The 25,032-nt window shown below is 36.9% G+C and overlaps 1 protein-coding gene across 4 annotated transcripts in view; it reads right to left on the reverse strand.

The window, feature by feature from the left end:
- The window catches only part of Cpeb3 (cytoplasmic polyadenylation element binding protein 3), a 191,306-nt gene that overhangs the window by 8,978 nt on the left and 157,296 nt on the right, over positions 1 to 25,032 (reverse strand). For all 4 annotated transcript variants that reach the window (XM_076835065.1, XM_076835066.1, XM_076835062.1 and 1 more), the window contains 2 exons: positions 22,289 to 22,403; positions 12,835 to 13,016 (listed from right to left, as the gene is read on the reverse strand). In XM_076835065.1, coding sequence (XP_076691180.1) covers positions 12,835 to 13,016; positions 22,289 to 22,403 — 297 coding nt within the window. The remainder of the gene's footprint in view (positions 1 to 12,834; positions 13,017 to 22,288; positions 22,404 to 25,032) is intronic.

The following is a 25,032-nucleotide window of genomic DNA, read 5'->3' on the forward strand; positions in this document are numbered from 1 at the left end:
GGGTTCTGTGTCAACACCTCTTCCATGTGTTTATAGAGTGCAGAGATCTGTGAGCACTCTAGCCTGAAGATTTCTCTTTCTGGAAAACGACCCTCCTGCACCTAGTTTCCTCCGTGCTGACTGGGAATGGGGTTGGAGATGTAGTGATTAATCAGCTCACAACCAAGTGCTAGTAACAGAAGAGTGTATTATGAGGAACAATTGGTTAGAAAATGGTTAAAAATCTTAACTGAGTAATTGTTGTGTCAGCTCCTTGTCAGGGTGTACAGAAGCACAGCACCATGGCTAGGTCACAATTCACAGGCCTCAGTTTGGACCAGCCCCTCCAAATAAGCAGCACTCACCAAGAAATTGCTAACTGACAGATACCAACTAACATCTGAGGTTAAAGAACGCTGACTTTTCTGAGGCAATTACATAGAAAATGGAGATTTATTTCACAAACAACCTCTATGCTCAGATAGGAGAGGAAAAATATAATACTGTAACCACTCTAAAAGAATTTTCATATTAAAGATTGCTTATAATTCCAAGGGAGGACACACGACAAAACAGGTAGAACAGGCCAGGAAAAATCAGGACTCACAACTAGGAAGGAGGGCCTTGACACAAATGTCCCATTCCATTCAAAGAAGATTTTTCTCTAGATGACCCAAATTCCTTTAAAAACCTATTTCTAGTCAAAGGCTATGAGATGCCCAGTGTTTCAAAATAAGCCCAGGTAGAATTAGTTCAGATGATAGTCTCATTTCTGGGTATTAATTCCTCCCAAGGGTCAAGTCAAACCCAACCATAGACACAGTTAGGACACTTTCAAGCCAGATCAGGCAGGGCAGGTGACAGCAACAGGACAAAGGCTGGGTTGTAGGAGTCCCAACCAAGGTTAGGAGTACTAACATTGGGGGATGAGTCAGCAGAGCCCTCACTCCTGTTGCTACTTAATCATTCTATCTACTCCAGCTGTGGCCAGGGACAAAGTGTAATATTATCAATATTTCTGTTAGTAGGTTGCTAGGTCTTCACATAGGCTAAAAATATAACACCTTTCAGAGTTTTTACAAATTCAGGCTCAATGTGTTTCCGAGAGAGAGAGAGAGAGAGATAGAGATAGAGAGAGAGAGAGAGACAGAGAGAGAGAGAGAGAGAGAGAGACAGAGACAGAGAGAGAGAGAGAGAGATGACAATTAAATATATGAAGATTAAGGTGCTGGCAAAGAAAGGTACAAAAGATAACATATTAAATTGGAAAATTTAAATAGCATGCTAATCACAGCAAATGTCCTGTGCTGTGGCTTAGTTATCACAGTGTTCTTTAAGCATCAGAAAGCCTCAACTTGGCTAACTGAAAGCCACTATCTCTGGGCCTCAATATTAAACTAAAATAGAGTCAAGGGAACACTATTTGTCAAAGGCATTTCAAGCCTATTTTTTCTTGTTATATAGACACATTGTAGATGATATTTTAGAAAGATGCAACAGATAATCTCGATTAGTCAAAAAATAAGGAATTAAAAATATAGGGCTGGGGTACAGCTCAGTGGTGGAGTGCTTGCCCAGTATGTGCAAGGACCTAGGTTCCATCCCCAGCACGCGCGCGTGCACACACACACACATACACACACGTATAACTACTCCAGGACTGCCAGCTACAGCCTCACACCCTATCACCATCATATGCACTGGTTGCTGCTGTTTCCATGCCTCACCCCAAAACTTCTGTAGACAGAAAAGATATAGTAGGTGGGACACACTTGGAAAAAAGCGACTGAGGAAGAAAAAAAACAATCAACTACTTATTCAACTGTATGCTGCTTTCATGTAATCTGAACAGGAAAGATGAAAAAGAAAAAAGAAACTAGAAAAAGCTGAAAGCAGCATTTTCTCAACTGGGTTCTCTAGGACATTATTCTCAAGACATGTACGCTTCAGAAGAATTTTATGATCAAAAAACTTGGTGAAAATTGCATACTATCTCCTTCTTGGATCGTTACAATAAAAATTAATATGTAAAAAAATTCTAATATGTCCTAAAATAAAACAGCCTAACTTTCTTTAAGTAAGCACTTTTAAATTTATTTAACTCAGAAACAGATTTAAAAAATAAATTAGGTATTAAAATCCCAAAGACTCATGTTTTAGGAAGTACACATTGGGAAATAATTATTTAGGGGAACTAATTCTAGGAACAAATTCCCTGGTAAGACAGACTTCCTTCTGAAAGTTCCTCCTCCTTATTTGAAAATACTCAAATAATCAACCATCTTTACCCCTATCTTGCCTGAAATATTTAACCTCCTTACCCACCTGAAATTCCAATAAATTGTCTTTAATAAACATCTTTTAGAACATCTCAAATATTAATCATTCATAGTTTCACATAAATCAGTGTATTATCAGTGCTACCATACATTAATAAAATGCTTTAGTTTTCAAAAGCACTTTCATTATCTCTCAGTGTCTGCTCTTTTTCTTCCTTCAAGATATATCACAAATGGTACAGTTGAGACTAAAATCTCAGATTGGTTGATTCTACTCTAGTATCTCTTCTACAAGTAAAAAGGTTTCAATGAGCTGAATTAGGAGACCATAATCAATATCTACCACATGATGCACTTAAAATTATAAAAACCTAATGTGCAAATTTCTAGGAGACAATGTGACTCTTATGACAATATGACAATAAGTGTTAATGAGTAGCTGGGGGGAGTCTCAAATTTTTATAAGCAAATTGTTTATTTCAATATAATAGTGTTTTGGCTAGACTAAGGGAAAGTCAACTGACTCTACCCTTCACAAATTTTCTTAAGACCTCACAAAGTAGACAAAGGAATAGGAAAATGGCTATGTAAAAAGATTACCCATTTTCAATGATTTTGTTTTTCACACTTACAAAAATCTTTCAGACATAGTGACCCAGACTTGAGTTACAAAGAAAACTTGATTTAACAGACCTTTCACATCTAGAGTGTTCATTTGGCATTACTTCTAAAAATATCACTAAAACAGACAGAATGAGTGCAGGAGCCATCTTTGGCTCTTGTTGTATTTAAATATTTTTAACTGTTGCAGTTTTTAACAGAACCACTATTCCAAAGAATATAAGCAAAATTAATCCTAACTTCTATTCCATTTCATGTGCAAAATCTTTTCATTATCAGAGGAAAGATACTGGTAAAAACACTTTATTTCTAGACTAGAAAATTTATTTTTATTTTCTAGACTACCCACCCACCCATCCAGTACTAAGGATTGAACCCAGGGATGCTCTACCACTGAGCTACATCTCCTAGCCCTTCTTTATTTTTCTTTCAAGACAGGGTCAGATTGGCCTCAAACTTGCAATCCTCCTGCCTCAGCTTTCCAAGTGATTGGAATTGCACGGATGTACCACTGAGACCATATGAGAAAAAAATCTTTCAATCCTTTAAACAGAAAATATCTAGGTGTTTACATCTATAAAAGTAACTTTTAAGTCTCTACATGTGTGTGTCTTGGCTAACATCCAAACAGTATGTTAGTAGACTGGCATATATGTTATTTTTTTTTCAGTGCCAACTTCAACTATTTTGTTATCTTTATATTAAGGGGCTGAGTAGGTACTTTAAAAGAAGCCAACAATTAGCCTTGAACAGATGGTTAAGCAATAGCACAATTTAAATAGATCAAACTCAGCAATAATACAAATTAATCTGTATAGCCTAAGAACTTCCCAAGCACTTCTTCAACTATCATTTATTTATTGTGCAATAAACTTACACTAGTGTTCTGACTACAATAGGACAATGAAATTGAGCCCCTAAAAGGAAGAAGCCAGCCCAAAGTCACACCAAGATTGAGAAAAGCTAAGAGTAGATTCAGGTTTCCCAATTCTTAAGCCAGTACTCTTTTTTTTTTTTTTTTTTTCTTCTCTGTAGTAATAGTTCTTTGGGAGGCGGGGATACAGAAGGGCATAGGGTCTATCCCCTCTAACACTCTAATGGTCATGCCATAAATGCCCCACCCAATTAGTGTTCAAGGGAGCATCTGTTACTCATAAGAGTGTATCATCTGCAGAAGAAGCAGCAGATACACTGGGAAATGCTGTGCTGAGCACTACACAACCTCAATATTGTCAACTGACTAATTGGCCAATAAGTAGTGAATGTGAGCCTTTAAATTTAAATAATATAATCCTTAATTAACTTATTTCAAGATGTTCATTTTTCCTTGGAAGTAAAAACTGAAGCATGCATTCTATGTCATTTACAATAATAATTTTCTAAGGGTCATCATGACACTGAAAATGACAAATATTTTCACTTTATAATCCAGTGAAATTACCTTGGTTCACACCAACTTGAACAAGGTTCTACATGAAGACTTCATAAACTTGAAAAGCCAAAGAAACACAAAAATCACAGAAAAATTCAAACTCATTTTGTTAATGTTCAAAATGATCTACAGACACCTAAAAATTACTGATAACTCCTTTGTGACTTGCTCTATGCAATGTGTATGTTCCTGAAAAGTTATCTGAAATGCTGAAACATAAACTGCAACAAAGAGCCTATGATCTCAGAGACTCTTCACCCAGGCTTGTAGAAAAAGGATTCCATGGAAGAAGTGGGTCTGAAGAAACCTTAGGCCCTGCGTGGGCAGCACAGTTGAGTCCCACAAGTAGGAGCAGCTCTGTCCTTATTTGTTAGATAGGAATCTTGAGAACATCTCCAAATATCTCCTAGATTCTCTCCTCTGTTGCAAAATAAAGGGGCTTGGACCAGGTTAGGCCTGAGGTTTTTTTTTTTTTTTTAATATTTATTTTTTAGTTTTCGGCGGACACAACATCTTTGAATGTGGTGCTGAGGATCGAACCCGGGCCACACGCATGCCAGGCGAGCGCGCTACCGCTTGAACCCCATCCCCATCCCCTAGGCCTAATGTTAAGTCCAGCTTTAGTGTATTATTAAGTGTCAAAGAAACATTTTTTGATATTCTAAATAGCCAAACCAAATTTTTAAAATTTTATTTTATTTTTTATTACACAAGCAAATGTTCTTAACCAAATAGAAAAGGAAAACTGCAAAGTGCACTCTGGTGGACAGATGGATGCACCAAGAGTTAGTAGAAAAAGAATTCCCACTGGGCCATCTCTCAAACGATCAGCTATTCATTCAATAAATCACTCATTTATTCAAAAATAATCAAAGTTTATCTACTGCGTATCACATTTTGAGTATACAGTTACTAATCTGAAAAAAAATAGTCACCGCCCTCCTGTTTATTCTAACAGAGTAGATGGACATTAATCAAAGCAGTATTTCATTACAGTGAAATTTAATGCCACAAAAGGAATAATAGATGGTAATTTGATAATTTATGGAGGTATAAGTTCCAGTGGAAGAAGGATTCCTAAATTATCATAATTAAGCTGATACCTGAGGAAAAGTTGAGTATTAGCCAGGCAGTGCTATAATAAATACAATGACCCTGAGAAAGAAAAAGGCCATTGTGATTGGCTTAAGATAAGGAAAGAAGAAGGGAGAGCTGAGGCGAAGTATATAGCATATGAAGGTTATTTGGGAAATTCAAGGATTTTTTACCTTTATCTGAAAGGTAGTAGAACAGAATCAAAAGGTTTAAAGGAGAGGAGTGACTTGTTTCAAATCAGGATTTTAAAAGATGACTCTGCTTTGAAAAGAATGAGTTGGTGGAAACTAGTAAATGTCCAGGTAGGAGATGACTAAATGTCCAGTATCCCTGACAGCCTTCCGGGGCTGCTTCCAGTCCTTGCTGTTGCATATATCATCCTAATTTATTCTATGCATATTTGAATGCCTGCTGTGTGCCAAGTATTTCCACTCAGACCTCTGGGCACAAGTGGCAGAATCAAGATCATGGCAGCTTTATAAGGAACTACCAGAAGAAGCCCGTTCCACCTCTGTTAGTCCTCCTGCAGTTAGTCATGTCACAGCAGAGAAAGTCACTGATATGTTGGAGGACTTATCAACCCATCCAACAAGGGGACTCTAATCACACTATAGCAGGATTCAGAAGTTTGCCCCAAGAGCCTGGGTTATTCTGTTTCTCTGACTTTGAAGATGACAGCTTAAATAAGAAGGATCCTCACTCTATGATGAGCTGAGTGAAAAAACATGTGCCCCTCCTGCACTGTGGTATTGCAAGTTGATTATGGCACATTTGAAAGCTCTGTTAAAATACCTCTATGTTCTAAAATCGATTGTGATGATGGTTGCACAACTATGTAAATGTGTTAAAAATATGTAATTGTATACTTCAAAAGAGTTAATTATATGTTATTTGATTACCATAAAACAGCTGAATAAAGCCGTTACAAACCATCTCTTTCTTAAGTACCATATTATGTGTGAGTAAAATGATAACAGAGATGAAAATGCTAAAACTCACAGGATTGACTGTTCCTTTAAATGTTGCATATTAACATATAATTTTGAGAAAAAGAGAGAACACTTCTAAACTCATCCTGTGAGGCCAATATCACCCTGATTCCAAAAGACAGACAAAGACACATCAAAGAAAGAAAACTTCAGACCAATATCTCTAATGAACATAGATGAAAAAATTCTCAATAAAATTCTGGCAAATTCAACACAAAAACATATTAAAAATATAGTGCACCATGATCAAGTGGGGTTCATACCAGGGATGCAAGGTTGGTTCAACATATGGAAATCAATAAATGTAAATCATCACATCAATAGACTTAAAGATAAGAATCATATGATCATCTCAATAGATGCAGAAAAAACATTTGACAAAATACAGAATGCCCTCATGTTCAAAAGACTAGACAAACTAGGGATAACATATCTCAACATTATAAAAGCTATCTATGCTAAGCCCAAGGCCAATATCATTCTAAATGGAGAAAAATTGAAAGCATTCCCTCTAAAAACTGGAACAAGACAGGGATGCCCTCTTTCACCACTTTTTTTTTTTTTTTTTTTTGGTGCTGGGGATTGAACCCAGGGCCTTGTGCATGCAAGGCAAGCACTCTACCAATGGAGGTCTATCCCCAGGCCTTCTCTTTCACCATTTCTATTTAACATAGTTCTTAAAAACTCTATCCAGAGCAATTAGACAGACAAAAGAAATTAAAGGGATATGGATAGGAAAAGAAGAGCTCAAACTATCACTATTTGCTGACAATATGATTCTATACCTAGACAATCCAAAAAATTCCACCAGAAAACTTCTAGAACTAATAAATGAATTCAGCAAAGTAGCAGGCTATAAAATCAACACCCATAAATAAGTACATCAGTGACAAATCCTCTGAAAGAGAAACTAGGAAAAATATCCCATTTATAATAGCTTAAAAAAAAACACTTTGGGAATCAACTTAATGAAAGAGGTGAAAGACCTCTACAATGAAAACTACAGAATGCTAAAGAAAGAAATTAAAGCAGACCTTAGAAGATGGAAAGATCTCCCTTGTTCTTGGATAGGCAGAATCAATATTGTCAAAATGACCATACTACCAATTGCCCAATACAGATTTAATGCAATTCCAACCAAAATCCAAATGACATTTCCTCATAGAAATAGAGCAGTCATGAAATTCATCTGGGAAAATAAGAGACCCAGAATAGCCAAGGCAATCCTTAGCAAGAAGAGTGAAGCAGGTGACATCACTATACCAGATCTTAAATTATACTACAGAGCAATAGTAAGAAAAACGGCATGGTATTGGCACCAAAATAGACTTGTAGACTAATGGTACAAAATAGAGGACACAGAGACAAACCTATATAAGTACAGTTATCTCATAGTAGACAAAGATGCCAAAAACATATATTGGAGAAAAGATGGCTCTTCAACAAATGGTGCTGGGAAAACAGGAAATTCATATGCAACAAAATGAAATTAAGTCCCTATCTCTCACCATGCACAAAACTCAACTCAAAGTGGATTGAGGACCTAGGAATTAAACCAGAGATCCTGAGCCTAGTAGAAGAAAAAGGAGGCTCATCATTTCAGATTAGGCCCTGACTGATTTAACATGACTCCTATAGCACAAGAAATAAAATCAAGGATCAATAAATGGGATGGATTCAAACTGAAAAGTTTCTTCTCAGCAAAAGAAACAATCAATGAGGTAAAGAGAGCCTACAGAATAGGAGTGAATTTTTACTACATGCACATCAGATACAGCACTAATCTCTAGGATATATCAAGAACTCAAAAAACTTAACACCAAAAAACCAAATAACCCAATCAACAAATGGGCCAAGGAACTGAACAGACACTTCTCAGAAGAAGATATACAACTGATCAACAAATATATGAAAAAATGTTCAACATCTCTAGCAATCAGAGAAATGCAAATCAAAACTACTCTAAAATTTCATCTCACTCCAGTAAGAATGGCAGCTATTAAGAATATAAACAGGGGCTGGGGTTGTGGCTCAGCGGTAGAGTGCTCGTCTCGCACATGCGAGACCCTGGGTTCGATCCTCAGCACCACATAAAAATAAATAAGTGAAACAAAGGTATTGTGTCCAACTACAACTAAAAAACATTTTTTTTTTTTTAAAAAGAATATAAACAACAATAAGTGTTGGCAAAGATGTGGAGAAAGAGGCACTCATACATTGCTGGTGGGACTGCAAATTGGTGCAAACAATCTGGAAAGCAGCATGGAGATTCCTTGGAAAACTTGGAATGGAACCACCATTTGACCCAGCTATCCCATTCCTCAGTACCCAAAGAACTTAAAAACAGCATACTACAGGGACACAGCCACATCAATGTTTATAGCAGCTCAACTTACAATAGCTGAACTATGGAACCAACCTAGGTGCCCTTCAACACATGAATGGATAAAGAAAATGTGGTATATATACACAATGGAATATTATTCAGCATTTAAAAGAGAATAAAATCATGGCATCTGCAGGTAATTGGATGAAGTTGGAGAATATCATGCTAATTGAAGTAGCCAATCCCAAAAAACCAAAGGCCGAATGTTTTCTCTAATATATGGATGCTAATCTATAGTGGGGGTGTGGGGGCGAAGGCATGGGAGGAATGGAGGAACTTTGGATAGGACAAAAGGGAGGGGGCATGGAGGTAGGAAACACGGTAGAATGAGATGGACATCATTACCCCCTAAGTACATGTATAAAGACACGAATGTTGAGACTCTGTGTACAACCAAAGACATGAAAAATTGTGTATTATGAATTGAAATGCATTCTGCTGTCATGAAAACAAATTAGAATAAATAATTTTTAAAAAAGAATTTAAAAAAATATTATTTTGTATTCATGCAAAAGTCTCTAAGATGGTATAAAGAAATCAAGTCTATATAGGTTGCATTTTCCCTATAAACTACTCCATCTAAGAGTGTGGCAACAATAATAAATAAATAAATTCTCAAAAAAAGATGTCTCTTTTGAAAAAAATTTGGTTAGATACAAAAGAAGTAGAGAAAATATACCAGTCAATTTCTTTTGCATGTACCTTCCACTGTTTATACAGGAAAGGTGCAACCTGAGAGCACACAACTCAGATAGCCTACGACTTCTATGGTTCCAGACACTTAAATGAATTGTCTGGCCTGATGATTAGGCATTGCTGCACAGAGGTAGTCTCACCTACTCTTCTCTGGGAAAGAGTAAGGGATAGGGCTGCAAACAAAACCCTTAAAATGCCAGGGATAGTAAAAAAAAAAAAATTCAGATTCCACTGAATCTCCATTTATAATGTTGCAGAGATAAAAGAGGGCTCCTCTGAGTAGAAAGGTTATAAATGTTTACGTTATTTAAAATAGCCATGGTCTTGGCTTAAAGGCAGCTCCAGGGTCACAGGTGAAGGAAGGAGAGAATAACAGGAATTTTCAATAGCAAATAAAAGAGTGTGTAGGTATAGGTGGACACTGGCCCTTGACACATAGAATATTTCAGAATCTTCACTATGACTGTTGCTAAAAATCTGGAAGGGTTATTCAGAAATAAAGATATGCTTAATGACAAAAATTCTCTGTTGACCATCATGATCAGACAATTATTTTTTCTGAGAAAGAAAAATGGCATTACTGAAGGAAGTACTAATATGCTTGGTATATATGACAGAAACTCTCTGGAAAGTTCAAATTAAAGCTTTGGCAGAAAGATGAATAAAAATAAAACTATTAATGAGCCTAAAGTGCACATATGAAGTTAAAAGAGGCTCAAAATGCCAAGGACAACAAAATACTGTGTTGAGAGTATTCAATAAAAACACAACAGAACAGAATAATAGTTTAGTGGAAGAGAGTATAATGTTTATAAATGGATAATGAAAAATGGGTCCAACTCAAGATGGAAGCTGGCTTCCACATCTGATAATAAAGAAAATGTTCTCTATACTGGTCAAGACAAACAAAGCACAAGAAAGCAAAGGTCATGCCTACAGGCCCTAAGGCAAGGAAGGGGAATACAGGGAACTCTGCCACTTTCATCAGGTCTCCCATTCAGATGACTCTCGGGGAAATGGAGCCCTCCCCTAGGTTCTCTTTAGTCATTCCCAGAATCTACCTCCTATACAGTCACTGACTTTAGCTTCAGAGGGGAACCAAGAAAGCTTCTTTCATATAACTCAAGGCTCTTCTGCTTAAGTTTTTTTGTTTGGGTTTTAGTGATAGGTGCAATAGTAATGTCAATGTAAAGAATCTGCCATATCAGATTGCCAAATATATAGGCATGAACAAGTCCACCAGCAACAGAAGTTAGGAAAACCTCCAAGCAGCACCACATGTTAATTTAAGAAAAGTTTACCCAAATCAAGCAATGGGTAAGCACTGGGGGTCAGGGAAAGAATAAGGCAGATACTATGCCCATTCCTGTGGAGCTTACAGTCTAGCAGGGGGATTACTATTATAAAAGAGGAAGTTTGGGTTGCTTTGGATACTTGAAAACCAGGAATGGAGTTGAATCATTATTACCTATCTGACTCTCCATTAATTCAAAAAGCATTTGAAAATTCTGGAAATAATTGATTAATTTTAGTTAGAAAACAAATCACTACAACTTACTCCTTTATTTTAATTTTTCTAAAAAATACCATTTTGAGACAGGGTCTGGCTAAGTTACTGAGGCTGGCTTTGAGCTTGAGATCCTCCTGCCTCAGCCTCTGAAGTACACTGGAATTATAGGTGTGCACCACTGGGCTTTACTTACTACCACTTACCTTTTTTCTTTTTAATTGTAGATGAACACAATACCTTTCTTTAAATTTATTTTTATTTGGTGCTGAGGATCAAACAGAGTGCCTCACACGTGCTAGGTAAGCACTCTACTATTGAGCCACAACCCCAGCCCCACTACCCCTTACTCTTTTTTTTTTTTTTTAAAGAGAGTGAGAGAGAGGGAGAGAGAGAGAATTTTTTTTTAATATTTATTTTTTAGTATTTGGCGGACACAACATCTTTGTCTGTATGTGATGCTGAGGATCGAACCCGGGCCGCACGCATGCCAGGCGAGCGTGCTACCACTTGAGCCACATCCCCAGCCCCTACCCCTTACTCTTAAGGAGCCCATAGAATGTTATTCTAAGCATAGCCCTTTGTAATTCCATCAGATACATGTCTAAACAAAAACATAATATTGAGGGATGGGGTAGTGGCTCAGTGCTTGCCTGGCATGTGTGAGGCACTGGGTTTGATTCTCAGTACTACATATAAATAAATAAATAAAATAAAGGTCCACTGACATTCTCTCTCTCTCTCTCTCTCTCTCTCTCTCTCTCTCTCTCTCACACACACACACACACACACTCTCTCTCTCTCTCTCCATATATATATATGAATGACTGGGAATATAGCTCAGTTGGTAGAGTGCTTGCCTTGCATGTACAAAGCCCTGGATTTGATCCCCAGCAAAACACAAACACACACACACAAAATCATCATCTTTCATCTTGCTGAATAGGAAAAATCCACCACCAACTAAACTTTCACCTCCTAAGAAATTTGTCTGTTATACAAAATGAGCCATAGATGACTGTACAGAGTATAGGTGAAACTTCATACTAGGACATATGTACTACTTTGCTAATTCTAGTACAGTGCATGCCTCAAGAAGATCCTTAGTCTGCTATTTCCTCTTTACATCTAGTAAGATAGGTCCCAAATTAGCTCCTACCACCTTCCATTCCCCCAAGTTTCCAAATAGGGATAGAGGTTGAATTTAAGGGATTTAAACCCCGTACCTGTCTGCCAAACCAAAGGAGCATCCCAACTCTATCACTTCCCCTCTTCAGATCACAGGAACATACTCAATATCTCCAGAGACCAGGCAGGTAACATCAGTGAGCAAAATGGCAGATAATACATGTACATATATTTCATAAGCAATAAAACTATAGGGAGTTAAAGAAGAGACTGAAGGAGACAGCAGTTATTAGGTTTAAAAAATTGCAACTATGTGTGATGTAATTTAGAAAAAAAATTAGAAGTTCAGAATTTTATGTATATTCCTTAACATACAAATATTAATCCAAGCCTGTTTAAGATCATTATAAAGATCATACATATCATCAGTTCTTAGCCTTTGTTAACCCACTGTTAGCACGTCTTTGAACAGCACCGGTCTTGTGTGCTAAATTCTTCAGACTAAGTGTAGCATCACCCTAGGGATAGGTGAAGTTGAAGGTCCATTAACACCTCAAACTGAAAGAGGGCTTTCTTTCTTAGGCAGCCTAGATGGACTCACAGAGCAATGCCATGCAAGGTAGAGCTGCTACTTATGACCACCAGGTGCTTTTCTTCCCAGAGACTCACAGAACAATCTTCATTTCTTTTCCATAGCAACTCCACCCTTAGTGGTTGCTTACCCGTTTGTCAATGTCATTGTGTTGAAGCTGCACAAAACGTGCACTGATGGCTGCGATGTAACTCTGCTGATTGGAGAACGCCACACGGCCAGCACCTTTGGGGTACTTCAGCTCTGGGTCCGTATCAATGCCAGCATAGCAGACACCACCGTACAAACGGTCCATGATCATTGCCAACTCAACTGCAAGAAAATAAACATGGCTTGTATAAATATTTGGAAAGTACTCTCACCCAGGAAAAGAAGGAACATGCAATGTAATTAAGAAAAGGAAAACCCATGCTAAGCATCATGAAAAATGTCCACATTAGACTTTCAACTCAAGTAGGAAAGCTACTCACAGGATATTTTAAAATAAAATGAAAAAAATTATACACATAGAGTTTACATAATCAGAACTTGAAGCTACAATATAGAAGGAATGATCTATCAGTAATCCTGTTCTAATTTCTAACAGCTTAGTATCTGGAATAGGCCCCAGGTAGGCAAAAAATGTCATGATACCATAACAAGTGATAAAGAAAAAGTTCTATTTACTGATCTCTTAGACTGAAAGCACTTATGAATATCACACTGCTATACTAAGACTAAGATACAGAAAGAATCAACTCCTCATTTTAACTAAAAAGTTTACAGATTTAAAGCAAGTCTCTATTTTTACTTAGAGTATATTTCATTTGAACTGATAACCTCTCACATAAAAGTCTAAATAATAATACTAATAATGACAATAGAAGCAATGAAAATTTATTGAGCACTTAGCTTTAGGAAGCACTGAACTACTATATGAGGAGTAAAACCATGCCAATCTTGTACCTTGCTATAGGTCCAAGGGTCTGATCTGCTCTCCTTGCCACATTTCTTACCTTTGTATTGGTATATTTACAAAACACTTTTAGAGAAGACATTTAGAAAATGGACCATTCCAAAGGTTATCTCCACCATACAGGTATCATGGAGAGACATGTAACACTTACCTGCATCCTAAACTGCCTGAAGATAATTGTTTACTTGATTTATACTGGATAGCACCTCCTCCAGGTAGGACCATTCTTTTCAGGCCATAGCATAAATCCAAAAGACTCAGCTCTACCCTTGGGAAGTGACCCAAACACCCATTTTCCTCCAATACCTGTATATGGTATTTGGAAAGGAGAAGATAGGGAAAATGGAGGATGACCTGGGCTACAGCCTTTGTGCAAAAGCCACAGGAGAGCTCCACAAAAATCAGTATCTGGGGAGAAGGAAAGTCCCATAACCTGGTGGGATGCGGGGAGAGTTCTGCAGCAGATTAAAGGGCAGAACGGTGTAAGAACTGCCCTGCCTCAAGATTTCTACAAATAGAGGGAGAGTCAAGTATTACTGGTTCCTCTAATTCAAGACTGTTGAGATGGTAAGAAAAACTGTGTCATCATATCAGAAAAGCTATCTTTTTACTTCTTCGAAATTTCTTTCCATATCAAACTGCTTATATTGGTGACTACTTTCTAATTGTCTATTTTTAATAGGAAGAATAACCTGTAATCAACAGGCAATTTTCAAGAAAGAAACCAAGCTAGCAATAACTAAGCCTAAGAGGGAGTGCTATTAAAGATAGAGCAGCAGAAAGTCATCCCAATTATCCTATTATAGTCAGAATTACTGAATTATATCAGTCAAGGGAGCACTGAATTAGAGCCAAGTGGACTCTATTGAAGTCTGGGAAGGATCCTGGAATCCCATTCATTTGGATGATGCAACAAGAATTGTACCCGAACCCTGAATACCAAAGTTCAATGGTTATTCACACTGCATCCCAACAATCTCTGATGACTTAAGCTTTTCCTCATATAGCTAATGTTAGTCCCATAACAGAGACCAAGAAATTCAAAGTAGGTTAAATTCTCAATTGCAGTCATTAGTGAATTTCCCTTATTGGTGGAATGGGCCCTGGAAATTAAATTCTAATATTCTGAAGACAGGGTTTCCCATGGAATAGAATAAGGGAGGGAACACTTCCCAAGCCTCATGAGTATCCGGGAAAAGAATGCTGGCAAGGGACTAAATGACATGTGTCTTCCACAATATGAAGGACACAAGAAGGCATCTGATAAGAAGGCACATTTGTGGTAAGCTTGAAACTCCTGTTAAGGAGGACAGTTTCTATAACCACAAGTCCTTCTACACCTTAGTGGTTTCCAAAATAATCTTAGGGATCCTCCGATGACAGAGAAGGCACCTTCCACAGGCATAAACATTCCATTATTTGTGACTCTACCTGCTAGAAAATCTTCTTCATGTGCCAAACATTACATCATGACTGATGCTGCTGGCAGTTAAGTACTTTTGAAAGGGAGCAGAAATGTTCATGCAGTTATGCTTTTACGAAAACTGATTATAAAAAAATCATTTCCATTTATGAGTTTATATACAGTCATTCTCTTGGCCAGCAAAAAGTCTGCAGACATATGAGACAATAATGTCTCACTTAAGGGAAGGATAATTTGTTGAAAAACTAGAAGAACCCAAAATGACTAAAGGAAGAGTTTTATGGACTAGATAATGAAAATTTCCCTTTCTCTACCTTAATCTATATTTTAACTATAGAAAGTCTAATATTCTCATCACTCTTGAAGAAAAAGTAAATAACAGTCAAACAACTGCTGTTTATATTTGGTCTTATATTTGACTAGTAAGTCTTTACTCAGCACTTCCTGCAGACTGACTTCGTTCTAGGTTCGAACACAAGAGGATATAATTTAAGTATTAAACAGTGTTTCTAGTTATTGAGAAAGCAATTTTCCAATAAGTGACACCTTTTTCCAATACTTCTTTTTTTTTGGGGGGGGGGGCGAGTACCAGGGATTGAACTCAGTGGCACTCAACCACTGAGTTACATCTATAGCCCTATTTTGTATATTATTTAGAGACAGGGTCTCACTGAGCTGTTTAGTGCCTCACTTTTGCTGAGGCTGGCTTTGAACTTGCAATCCTCCTGCCTCAGCCTCCTGAGCAACTGGGATTATAAGCATTTTTTTTTCCAATATGTCTAATGCTATAAAAACAGCATTTTAAAAAGAGCTACTTTAATCCATCCACTAATGTATGCAACTGATGAAAACACAGAGCAAACCTTCCTCAAATCCTACAAATGTCCAACCTGAAACTTTTCTTCTTTTTAATAGAAGGTATAAAGTTACCAACAAACGTCAGAATGTACAGCTACTTTCAGAAGCTAGATTTTAAAGGCTTCTTTAGAGTAAGAATCATTAGTTAATATAGGAAAGTCGTCTCCCTCTGACGGGAAGACAAGAGACATGAGAAGACTAGTTGGAGGGTGGAGAGAAAAACAGAAGGAAAGCCAAATGGTCTATCAAGAGTCAAGTAAAATCTTCACAGGTTCATCTCTATGTTGTGAGCTCAACCCTGCTCATGAAATCTGAGTCCTTGACAAAGGAAGTACCTTCTTTTTTTCCTCAAGTACTGGGAATTGAACCAGGGTCTTGGATAAGCTAGGAAAGCACTCTACCACCAAGCTACATCCCCAGCCCAAAGATGTGCGTTAATGGGACTTTAGTAAAGTCACTAAGTCTGTGACAGTGAATTCTCACTGTAAATAAATCTTTACTTTCTGTAGATGGAAGAGAAAGAGTAGCACCCAGGAGCATGTTATTAACATTTACCCCAAGAATATGAAGGTACCAGATCATACTGGGCATGCAGATGAAGAGGTTTGGAGTACACACAGAGGTGACAACAAGCAGGGTCCATGAAGAAGTCAGGACTCTCCAAACCACTTTTCAATTTTTCCTTCCCATCTAGACAGTGTTCTCAGGGTCTGATCACCACAGGGATGGGAAATTGGCATGTGTAGCAATCATGTCCAAGGACACACTATACTTTGGACCAAAAGCTCCATACTCATAAGTCAACTCAAGTCATCTCATGACCAACTTCCATGGTAGCATCAACACAACTATGGGTTTAATCCACACAGTAGCTCTTGTGATGAGCTCCTTGAGCCATGAACTAAAGAAGGAAACAAGAATACTACAGCTATGTAGAGCAAACCACATCCCCCACAAGTTCTTCTGGGTTGTGATTCTGTCTCTGAAGTTGAATCTGAACACAATTATAATTTCTCGGACTTGCTCCTGATACTTCAGAAATATGGAAAAGGACCTCACTCACCAGAGAAGAAAACATAATTCCTCCAGTCTGTTCTACCCCAGGGTCATTTCTTATCATTTAATTACAGTTTAAACCCAGTCTGAGACACTGAGAGCCAAATGGAGTGGCAGAGAACCCAAGATTTCCCAGGGAAATATCAACACATTCTAAACTGAATCTAGAAGCCCCATTTCTTCATTTTGGAAATAAGGACAGCACACATGGCAAAGAGGCACAGGGTACCTCAGGATGACAAAGATGTATGAAGTTCTGAAACAAAGGAAGATTGAACTTGACCAGTCCACAGTTCCTGGATTGGTTCACAAGAACAGTTCACATGCATCAAAAAAAGGAAACATGCTCAGATGCTTCTATTCTGCATCAGATGTTAGGAAGTTAATAGTTTTAAACAGATGGTAGGAACAACCAAGTCAAACAAAGAGTGCTTAACTAGACTGAATCTAACTGATACCAAGGTGACTGTTACTGAGACAACATCCCAGATCTCAGCTTGCTAAAGCAGCTTCCTTCTGTACAAAGAACCCGTAATTTGAAGTGTGGAGAGCTAAAGAATGACTCTTATCTTTTTCACTTATTGTGACATTAGACCAATTATTCCATGTGACCTCTTTCTCATCTCTAAAATGCAAAGTCCATGGCTTACAATCTCATGGAATTATCATGAAGATTAAACATAAAGGAGAGCTCGAGGCACACTGCCTAGTAGACTGATGCTCCAGTGTTTAGTTTTGTCCAGAGGCTGTTTTCCCCTCAACTCATAAATCTTTGCTTAACATCAAGCTGGCCTGGTTTCTGTGCCATACAAAGCAATTCATCCCCCAGCTTTACTTTGGCTTTATGCTAATATTTCTCAATCTGTCACTAACATGGCAAAGTTTGACAGCAGCCCTGGGTGAGGGAAGAGCAAAACCACATACTAATATTAAAAGTCCTTAGCCCTACAGACAAATGCAGCTAATTGAACCAGTGAATTAAATCTGGAGTTTATTTGGGACATTTCATACCAAACTTTGGACTAGGTGAAAAAAAAAATCTGCTGTTGAGAAATTTGATACAGGATGATTTTTTGCTTGCTACTACTTCACAGAACAACAACAACAAAAAGCGTGGTTACAATACTCCTCTTTCCTAAATCACAAATTGGGATGCTTCCCAATTCATATGAATTAGGTAATGTTTATACAGATGTGTGGAATCAATAATCTTAGAAAAATTCATGCTACATATTCTCCCCATATATGACATGTATCACTGAATATTTACCTCAGAAGGTTTTACCTCCCAGAGCTAGGAATAGGGATTGTCTAGCATGCATGAGACCCAGCTCCTCAAAACAAAAAACATCCCACAGAAAAGCTATCCTCATAATAGAGTAGGGGAGGGGAGCTTAGAGAAGGAAATTTCAGAATCCATCAAAGAATATTAGTAGGGCAAAAAAAGAAAGAAAACAATTATCAGAATAATAGTCAGGAAAGATAGGAGATCCAAGGATGATCAAGCAAATGGTAGGTTCCAAGGGTTCAGATAAACCATCTTTCAAGATTGATTTGTTCTGCAGGGCCTAGTCCAAAAAAATGTTGGAAGGAAGTTGTGAAGTGAAAGAACAGCTCACATGCCTCCGATTAGAAAGGACAAGGGCTTTTCAAGCCTGATCAAGGTCAGGAGTACAAAGCCTGGTCACTAAAGCAGTCCTCAAATCAGATGCTTAAGCCAAGAAGCTGGAATCAGAGAAACACACATGTTAATAAACTGGGGGAGTATGTGGGGACTAGATATTTGATTCTCCCCTTATCCTGATGGTCTCCTCATGACCCCCTGCTGAGGTGTGCCTTTGGAGAGGTCTTAATACCATGTGGATATGCAACAGGGCTATTTCTCATGGACATTCAGGAAGACACATTGCTCATATTACTTGAATGGAGAGTGGCAATGTGCACTACTTCCAGGTGGCAGCAGGTAGAGCACCATTTCCCTGTACCAACTCTCCAAAGAATGTAAAAATTTTAACCACAAGGTGGCATGGTGGGTCTACGTACAGCCTTTCCCAGCAGGGAGATGAGGTAGGGCATACATACAGAGAAATAAAGATCTAAGGAACACTATACTTCATCTTTGGCTTGCTACAGTCACTGACAGATGAGATGATAAGAACATAAATGACCTAGAGAAATTCATCAAAGGTGTAAGAAAACTCATCTAAATCTAGATTTTCCTTTGATATTTTCCCATTTTCTGGTTAATTTTTCTAGACCTGTGCTTTTTCCCCAAAATCTTAATTTTAAAAAGGAGGGCTGGTGAAAGGACCAGAAGATATAACCTAAACTCGGTCAGGACAATACTGCTTGAAACAGGTTGCCTTGTTCCTGTATTTCTGTTTATAGTTTCTGTTTGGAGGGATAAAGGCTGTATTTAGAATAACTATTAGTGATGAAGGTTCCTGGACTTACAGTGGGGAAATTTCAAAGATTAAAAACAAAAACAAACTAACAAAAATCCTCACATAATCCAAAGGAATAACTCTGGAGTAATAACATTTGAGTCACTCTGACTTGGTAAAGGACAATTTGGGGGCCAGGATAATGTGAAAATCCATGTTAACATCTAAAAAATCTCATCTGTTTCGTTGATTTAGTGCCTAAAATAGTTTTAAGACTTTAGAATTTTATTACTACAATACCTTCTAGAAGTAATAAAAAGTGTACTGAAGTACTTCAAACAAGATCTAAGAATCATTATGTCAAAGAATATAAATCAGCCTCCCATTAACCCTAAAGTAGCATTCTATTGATGCATTTATTGTTTATTCTGTTCTGAAATCTTTGACTTTGTAAGTATGATGACCTATTTAACATGATGATGGGATGTTCATTCAGTTTGGCATGACATGCAACTTGCTTGTTTGTCAGTGGATGTTTAATAAATGTTTATTGTTCAAGTCAACTACATTGTAACTGATTTAAGATTTTATAGCAAAGTTAAATTGAATTCCTTTAAAAATAGTCTTCTATTCCAAGAGTCCACAAAACTCAGTGTGTTGCAAAGAAACATCACTCTATGCACATGAATAAAACAGATAATAACTCTTTTGTTTAGATCACATGGCTTCTAATCTGGAAATTCTGGGAGACAGAGTAAAATATAGGACACTAATATAGATGATCTAGCCACTTGGAAACTTGCTGCATTTATGGGATTTTTTGGCAATGGGGGAACATTTCCACTAGATTAAGTGATTTTTAGATTATACCCAAATAACTACGAAAGCAAAATAATTTTATGGCAAAAAAAAAAATTCTAGTTTAAAAAAAAAAGAGAACCTCAAGACTTACAGACTTTAAGGTATACTTTTCTCTAGGCAAAACCCACAAATCCCCTAACTGACTAGGTAACTAAATATATTTCTTGTCTAGTCCTAGAACTTGTAGCATCTTGCAGACACTAAATGTTAAAGAATATAATTTTGTGTCTTGGTGTCAGAGAGATAGTACAGCAAATGTGAAAAATGCATCTTCATAGGATTTATGGAGGAAAAATGATATAGAGCAAATGTGAAAATGCATCTTCATAGGATTTATGGAGGAAAAATGATATATATACCCTTCCAAATCATTCAAACAGACCGAATAAAGGATGAGTAATATAAAAGGGAATTTAGTTTATAAACTGGAGTTTCTGTGACTTAAACATGGATGTAGGAGTTAAATTCCGTTTTGTTAACTTGTAATTGTAGGTCTTTTTCTTTCAGAATATTTTTTTCAGATTCCCATCTAAGAAAGAAGGAGAGGGACTAGAATATTAAATTTATACCTGTAGTTAGTTGCAAAAAGGAATACCAAGAATATTAGCAATGAAAGTCCATTTGTAGAATACATATGCATTTAAAAGAATACCAAAAAATATTTTATTCCTCTCCATTTCTAAATATAACATCCATTAGAAAAAGTCAGGAATATTCCACAACATGACCATTCATAATTTTTTTTTTAAAGTGCACATTTAAGTTAGAAACTAAGGACTGCAATTCCCAAGTGAGCTTGTTCTTCCTAGACGTTATTCTTTATAGCAGATAAAGAGGGGCCATCTTTGCTGCTTTGCTTTCTTTGTTTTGGCACAGTTTTCCATTAGAATGAAGTAAGACTCAACAATTATTTGACTTTCTGAAATAGTGTAAAATCATAAACTCTATAGTCATAATTATAACTTTAAAGTCCTTCAAAATGGAATTATGAATATATCTTTACATAGGTCTAAAGTTATCTTTTAGGTGTGAACTGGAATTGGAATTGGAATAATTATGTTGGAAATGTTCAGAAACTTTCAAAATTAGTCATCAAAGTCATAGAACCAAATACTATAGATTATCTTTTACATTTCTGTTTTCATGACTTAATTTTAATGATTTGCTTTTTGTTTTATATTTTAGGTAGAACTAAGTCTACTTACTTACAAATAACAGAGAGATAATGTGTTTCTGCAACTGTAGGGGCAATGGAACCTTGTATTTTTGGCTTGTTTTTTTAAAAAAATCATTTATTCGAAGTGCTCTAAAAACTTAGTCTTAGAAATAAATTTATTATATCCCACTGGCAATAATATTGATTATCAGGAGGCTGATGCACAGCTACTTAGATTTGTCTTTGGATTTAATAAATATTAAAGTCTTCAGTTCACATCACTTCAAGCTCTTAGGCAATTATGATTCTGCTCAATCTCAGCAGCACAGTTTATCACATCATTAAAAACAATTTTTAAAAAATAGGGAGGCTTTTATAAAGTTATAACAAAAATGCCAAAGTCCATAATTCATTTCTTGTAGTCCATGAGCAAAAATAGGAATCTATCTCACTTGGGAAGAATTCAGTTTGATTCTCAGGAATATTATTTCCAGCAGTGGTCTGGCTCATCAGTGAGTAGGCACACAGACACACTGGACAGATTTCTGGTAGGTGACTTCTTTTTCTGTCACACATAGCAATGCAAACTGTCATAAGAATGCTACCCTACAAATATATACATATATATATGTATTTTTACACATATATATTTTAAACATAGTTAAATAGGAAACATGATGGTTTAATGAAATTCACCCTTGCACCATAAAAAAAAATAAAGAATTTGGGGAGAAAATAATTGTGAAAAAATCAGCTCAGTGAAAAACAACATGACGGCCTTCTCTTGGAGATTGTGTAAAGCTGACTGGAAACCTAGAACATTGTTAGGATGAAATACATTGGGGATTTTGTTGTTGGTTTTGTTGTTGTGGTGTTACTATTTCCACTCACCAGCTCGAAGGGGTCGTGGAACTCCCCCAACAAAGATAGTTTTTCTGGGGTCCAAAGGCTGAGAACCATCCATTACAAAGTCACTGTCACTTAGGTTCCATGGTCGAATTTGCACCTGAAAAAAAGTCGTTTACTTGGTCCTTACTTCATTTCCATCAACCCCAAATGAAAATAAGATGACTAAAGACAAACCCGTATCTGTTTATTTTACAACATACAGGACCCAAACAAAATCCAGTTAATTAGTTTAGGTAATTTGCAGGAAGTGACTTTATGTAGAACCCTTGGGGAAGTTATTCAACATTTCAGACACATAACAGGAAACCTTCAGAAAACCATGGGTGATTTTTTTTTTTTTTTTTTTTTTTTTTTTTTTTTTTTTGGTTTTTAAAGACAGCCTTTTGGCAGGTTTTGGGTTTTGAACCAGATTCATTTTAACATATCATGGTCTCTTTACAACCTGTCACAGTACACCATTTAGCTTTTTAAGAGCCCATTTAAAAGGAAGGGAACAGGAGTATTAGAAATATTTTCTAAGTATTATCTCTATGTCTGGCTTTTTAATTCTTATCAACCTCCCAAATTTAAAGTACTTATCTTTTAGCAACATGATTTAACTTAGATTAACACTCATCAAGTTAGCAAGGAATTATCAGAGATATCAAACATGAAGCATGTAGAGTGTCATCCAATTTTGATTAATTCACTTGATTTTGCTAAACAAGATTTACACAGTTCTTTTCTTTCTTTCTTTTTTTTTTTTTTCTTTTTGTTCTGGGGAATGAACCCAGGACCTTGCACATCCTAGGTAAGAGATCTACCAATGAGATACACACCCAGCTATTTTTATTTTGAGATAGGGTCTCACTAAGTTGCCTCAAATTTGTGATCCAACCTAGCTGGGATAACAGGTGTGCACCACTGTGCTCAGCTTGCCAATTACACTTTCAAAATGCCTTGTATTCACTCTAAAACTGGCATTGCTCTTTAGAAACAGTCTATACATCCCTTAAGAAGCTAGTCAATTCATCCTCACCCAATATTTTGCTTTTTATGACATTTTTGCCCTTACCAGTCAGTCAGAAGCCACAAAAGCTTAATTTCTTCCTTAGACTGAAAACCTGGAACTGTCTGCAGTTTTCTTAACATTCAAACATTTGTTCCATCTTTATTGCATGAAATGAAAAGAAAAAAAATCCAGCTCTTTCCTTGTAAAATTTGGTGTTTGGCTAAATCATCATTCCCTTGATATTTACCACAAAGGCAGATTCACCAGCATTATAAAACATCACTTTTAAATGTCTTCATAAGAACCCCATTACTAATTTTTAATTAAAAACATGATAATTTCCTGGTACTACAAAAACAATTCCAATATCACAAATTAAAGGAAAAGAGTGTTATCTTTTTCTACAAAGAATCCTCTCTTCTTCTAGTCTTATTCTTAATAAAGCAGTTAAGCAACTTCGGGACCCAGTTAGGTGATTCCAATTACTTTATGCTAATTGAGATTTGTCATGGACTACCCGCCCTGCCTTTTTTTGAGACAAAGTCTTGATAAGATGCCCAGGCTGATTTTGAACTTGTGGACTCAAGTGATCCTACTGCCCTAGCCTCCCAAGTAGCTGGGACTGTAAGAACACACCACTGTACTCAGCTGGTCATGGATCACTTTGTTTGGAAAATGAAAACAGCCAGGCATGGTGGTGCACGCCTTAATCCCAGTAGTTGAGGAGGCTAAGACAGGAGGATGGTGAGTTCAAAGTCAGCCTCAGCAAAAGCAAGGCTGCAAAGCAATTCAGTGAGACTCTGTCTCTAAATAAAATAAAAAATAGGGCTGGGGATGTGACTCAATGGTTGAGCATCCCCGAGTTCAGTCCCCATTACATCCCACCCCACAGCAAAAACAAACAAACAGTTGCTGTGGGGTATCCATAGTGATCTGTTTTCATTAATCAAACCAAACTCTTTTGTAATAGCAGTAGGTTACCACTGTTCAAAGGAACCCTGCAGAAGATCTCACACCTTCCTGCTGAGAGCTCCATCACTGCCTTTTCTCCCCCTACACTCCCTCCCTCCACCCTCACTTCATCACATCACACACAACCTTCTCCTCTACCATATTCTTGGTATTACAGATTAGATAAAAATACAGCAAGAGGGCTCAAGACACAATGCTTATTAACCATAGTCACAAAACTTGTATTTCCCAGCTGCTACCAGAAAACTGTTGCTCAAAAGCTGGCACTTCTACAGAACTAGAAAAATGTCAGCACAGGCCAACATGAGCACCCTCTATACACGCAGTATGCAAAAGTTACAAGGTGGTACTTAAAAAGTACTTAAGACTTAAAAAGTTCCACTTACACTGGGGTTTCTCTCTGAAAAAGAAATTTTTTTTTTCATAAGGCATATTTCTTCATCTTCTTAGGTTTAGCTTTAGACCTCAGGGCCAGATACAAATGTCTCATCTGGACTTACTCTGCGGATATACTTTCTGATCCTGATTTTTATTTTATTTTTGCTGATTCTGGGAATTGAACCCAAGGCCTTGGACAGGCCAGATAAGAACTCTACCACTGACCTACATTCCCAGCATGATCCTGATTTTTATGTCTATTTCTGTATTATAATATCATATACTTCATAAGCTGATACAAATATTCTATGAAAAGACTAAGTATAAATAAAAGAACTGCTTTTCAATTATATTTTTTCTTCAATAATCATTTTTCAGAATGAAT

The sequence above is a fragment of the Callospermophilus lateralis genome, chromosome 15, assembly GCF_048772815.1.
Source record: "Callospermophilus lateralis isolate mCalLat2 chromosome 15, mCalLat2.hap1, whole genome shotgun sequence".
Lineage (NCBI taxonomy): Eukaryota > Metazoa > Chordata > Mammalia > Rodentia > Sciuridae > Callospermophilus > Callospermophilus lateralis.